Source organism: Olea europaea, unplaced genomic scaffold (assembly GCF_002742605.1).
Source record: "Olea europaea var. sylvestris unplaced genomic scaffold, O_europaea_v1 scaffold3048, whole genome shotgun sequence".
NCBI lineage: Eukaryota > Viridiplantae > Streptophyta > Magnoliopsida > Lamiales > Oleaceae > Olea > Olea europaea.
In genome coordinates, this window is record NW_019249176.1 from 9,587 (window position 1) to 14,074 (window position 4,488).

General features: G+C 33.0%; 1 protein-coding gene across 1 annotated transcript; it reads right to left on the minus strand.

Moving 5' to 3' along the window:
• Positions 1 to 891: 891 nt before the first annotated feature.
• Positions 892 to 1,559, minus strand: LOC111384922 (histone H2B-like). Its single transcript, XM_023009270.1, has one exon. It carries the CDS (start codon positions 1,503 to 1,505, stop codon positions 1,080 to 1,082), a length of 426 nt encoding a protein of 141 aa, XP_022865038.1. The 5' UTR covers positions 1,506 to 1,559; the 3' UTR covers positions 892 to 1,079.
• Positions 1,560 to 4,488: the final 2,929 nt, after the last annotated feature.

Sequence of the window (4,488 nt, forward strand, 5' to 3'; positions counted from 1 at the left end):
TAGGACAACGCGTGGGAAAACAACCTAATCAGTCATACGTTTGCCAGGACAAGGTTTGAGATTTTAAATATGATCAGAACAATTCCATTCCATTGACACGTATAATCCAACATAAATTCGACTGTGATATATAGCTGATAAATTAGCAGGCAAGTGTTGGTGGCTTGGTTTGCGGCCAACTGAAAAAGAAAACAACGTAATTACCAATAAGTAGAAGAACAGTGCTACACAAACAGGCTAAAAAACAACACATAATTGGACTGTTTGCAAAAACAAAAAAAAAAAAAAACAACAAACATTCAATCATCTGTTGCCAAGTCAGTTGACAAACATCATTTTCCTATGTAGAAACTTTGAATGTAGAATTAAATCTGATTCGCTAGAGGATGCTGCAGTTGCTAATCCAATGTCGACTCTTCTCATTATGCAACATCAGGCCTTGTTATACTGAATGAAGAGAAAGAGCTACTCACATGTATCGTCAAAGCAGATCAGCAAGAGACCTAAGTGAGATTCAAAGTGCAGACAACTGAAGACAAAATCTCACAATAGCAGATTGAATGTGTTCCATTTCAAAAGGCAGCAGCCTTTTGCCCTAGTACTCCGTACAAATGTGCCATGGTTCATACCTTATTAACCAAGCAATATGGATAAGTTTAAAACGGAAACAATACACGAGAACAGGGAGTACTGGTAGCCAAAATGTTCAAGCCCTGCTTAAAAATCAAAACTATTGGCATTGCAAGTTTATTCTTAAATGATGGCCAAATAGTAAATTGGAGCACTAAAAATTGGGGGCAAAAAATTAATCAAAGAAAAAAATCCACTGAGCAAATGCATCCGCGCAGGCATATCAAATAAAACTGTTATCTAGAAATACTGTTCAAGAAATGGAACAATATAAGATAGGGACAGAAATTTCATTCATTAAATTACTAGCAACCAACTACAGAACCTATATTCAACAGGATCCTAAAGTTTGATTACATCTAGATCCTCATAAACACTAACATTAGCATGTGATAATTTAAAAGGGAATTAAAAACGAGCAAAAGTAAAAACCCTAATTCATCATCCACTCAAGAGCTGGTGAACTTAGTAACAGCCTTTGTACCCTCAGAAACAGCATGCTTGGCCAATTCTCCAGGGAGAACTAATCTCACTGCAGTCTGAATCTCCCGTGAGGTGATGGTCGGTTTCTTGTTGTACCTGGCTAGTTTGGAGGCCTCCTGAGCCAATTTCTCAAAGATATCATTGATGAAGCTGTTCATGATACCCATGGCTTTGCTGGAAATCCCAATATCAGGGTGAACCTGTTTCAGCACCTTGAAGATGTAGATCTTGTACGTCTCAACGCTCTTCTTCATCCGCTTCTTCTTCTTGTCTCCTGCCGCAGCTCCACCTTCTTTCGGCAATTTCTTTCCGGCTTTCGGCTTTTTCTCCGCCGGAGTCTTCTCGGCTGCAGGTTTCTTCTCAGCTGGCTTTTTCTCTGCCTTCGGGGCCATTTTTCGTAGAAAAGAGCTATGGAAGGATTCTGTTTTTTCTCCAAATTGGATTACTGATGAGAGGAAAGGAAAGGGTGGCTTCTTTATATAGGAGTTGGGAATGGGGTCTAATTGGTGAGTTCAAAGTGATGCGGATCTTGAATATTAAACGTTGATTCCATGACACGTGAATGGTAGAGATATATGAAATCGTGGGAAGTTTGGATTCAAGTTTGAAAATGAGCGCTTTTCTAGGGTGTGAATATGCGTAGACGATCATTAAAATTAAAATGAGAAATTTGGGTAAAATATATATTAAAATAATAAGATTTAGTAGAATGTGCGGTTAAAAAAAAAATTAATTTACATGTAATATTATGTGATTTAAAAGAAAAGGGAGAAAAATGTAACAAAATTTTAAAGAAAATCAGAGAAAAATGTAACAAAATTTTAAAGAAAATCAAACGATGATATAATAAAGTCATTGTTTGTCTCTCATTCTTTCAATTTTTTCTTTTATGTATTCATTTTTATCAATATATTAATATAATAAAATATTCTATACGTAATTTTTAAAACTTTTTTCTACTTTTTAATTCCACGTTCTCAAAAGATTTACTATTCGAAATAATATTTTTCCAAAAAATAGCAACCAAACACGGGCAAAATTCATCAATAAATTCTTGTTATTTTAGGTTTATCAACTTAGCTCCCATTTCATTGAAACCCAAAATTCAAATTTTAATCTAAATTAAAATTAACAACTAATTTTGATCATACATTATGGAATCCACAACTTTTCAATCACATATTTCATCAATTTTATCATAATTTACTCGAAATTTAGTTTTAATACCCACCAAACATGGACTTGATTTGCTAACTAAAATAAATAAAAATATCTTTTCAAAAGTATAATCAAGATTATGTAAGTGTTATGTTCTAAATTCAATCGATTTAGGTTGTAAACGCTTTTAATATATTTAATGCATTTGATTTTGGCGAGATCTATTATTTATTTAAATTAATTTTGTGATAAATAATATTAAATAATAGAATATGAAGATCCAAATTTTTAGGTAATCTGTTAATCACGAGGAGTTGTGATTGTGAGATACAAATTACATATGATTGGATCTTGAATAAACCATGGTCGTAAGTAATAACGAGATACGGATATCGTTAATACAATTAGACCATCACATGTGGCATTTCTTACTTGTGAAGTAAGTAGCTGATCTCACGAGCTAAAGTGTAGTGACACTTAAATGAACACGTGGATGTTTTGTTATAGAACAAAACATTGGAGACCCGCTAAGAGATTCCACATGGATAACTATCTGAGTGTCAATGGCTGATCTCTAACGTTCGGTAGTGGGATTGGTCATTTGATTTGAGGTCGTCGTGGTACCTTATATAAAGACAGTCATACTTTGGCGGTATTGGATATTGCTCTGAAAGGGGCCGCTAATACGACATCGTTCGGGTACGTCAAGAATCGTGTGAAGGTTGTGATTGATCAATAAAGGATTCGTCACTCTTAGATAGTAGGAGATTATGATCTGCGTTTCATTTAATTAAGTCGATGATGAAATCCTTGGTCAAGGTGTACTCATAAGTCGAAAAGGAGTTTTCGATTTATATTGACTTAATAGTGGAGTGAAAGATATAATCGATGATCGAGATTGACACAATTCCATATCTCGTAATTGATTGGATCATATTGACGAAGGGATAATAGTTTCACGGTAAACAAACGAATTTGGTTTTGTCATATCACGTGACATTTCCCGTCACATGTATTGCCCTGACACATTACTAGATGTCAATCAGGGACGAGGAGTGTGAATTGATGATAAATTAAAAGGGTGTATTAATTTATCAATTTTGATTAGATCAAAATAATATTTCACGACGTTGGATATCGTGGTCGAGAACCTAATGGGTCGCACACAAAAGAGAATTGGAAGATTGCAAATTGCCAATTGGTTAATTTAACAATCGTTGGATAAATTAATTAATTGGATTTGTTATTTATATTCTCGAATTAATTAATTAGATTAATTGATTCACGGACCGGGTTTAATTAATTGGATTAATTAAATATTGGACCGAATCGGATCGGGTCCGTTTGGGTTTATATATATACATAGTTAGGGTTTGAGGTCCATAAGATTTTTCCTTATTCTTGCTGGCACAAGAGAAAAACCATAGCAGTTGCAGTCTATTCTCTGTGTGGATTTCATTGGAGGTTGGACAATTGGACAGCTGTGGGAGGCAGATTCAAGCTGCTGGAAAGAAATAATGCGAAGGAGTTTGCAAATTAAAAGAAAATGTATATTTCTTATCACAGTTTTTATTTAAATACAAAGTTGAATCCTGAATGGGAATTGAAATTTGTTAAATTTCGCTGTGCATGTTTAAGTAAATTCCGAACAGATTATTGATTTGATAAATACTGTTGAAGGTTGGAATTCCATAGCTTCCATTATAGTATGCATTTAGCCTCTGTTTGAGCTCCATTGTAATTAGTTTTTGAGAAAATATGCATTTTATAATAGCGATTATTTGCAAAATATGTGGTTAAAAAAGAAAAAATGAATTTATGTATAATATTATTTTATTAAAAAATGTACAATTAAAAAGAAAAGAGAGAAAAACGTATTTTAAAATTAATGAAGCCAAACAGGGGCTTAAAATATAAGAATAAGCTTGTGTGTTTAGCCTCATTTTTCAAAAATCTAAGGTGTGTTTGGTTTGTTGTTTTTGATCTATTTTCAATTTTTAATTTGACAAAATGATGAAAGCACATTCAGTTTGGTATTTCTAAAATTACATTTTCAAAATAATGATAAACTTATAACATAAAACTCATATGTATTTTTTATGTTTTTGAGTGTTTTCAATGAAATTTTTGAAAACAGAAAAATAAGAGTGCGTTTGATTTACTATTTTCGGGACTTTCAATTTTCAATTTACCAGACACTAAAAACGTATTTGGTAT

What these genes read in the sequence shown, in the direction of transcription:
- LOC111384922 (XM_023009270.1), bottom strand. Translation starts at nt 1,505, where the DNA reads ATGGCCCCGAAGGCAGAGAAAAAGCCAGCTGAGAAGAAACCTGCAGCC.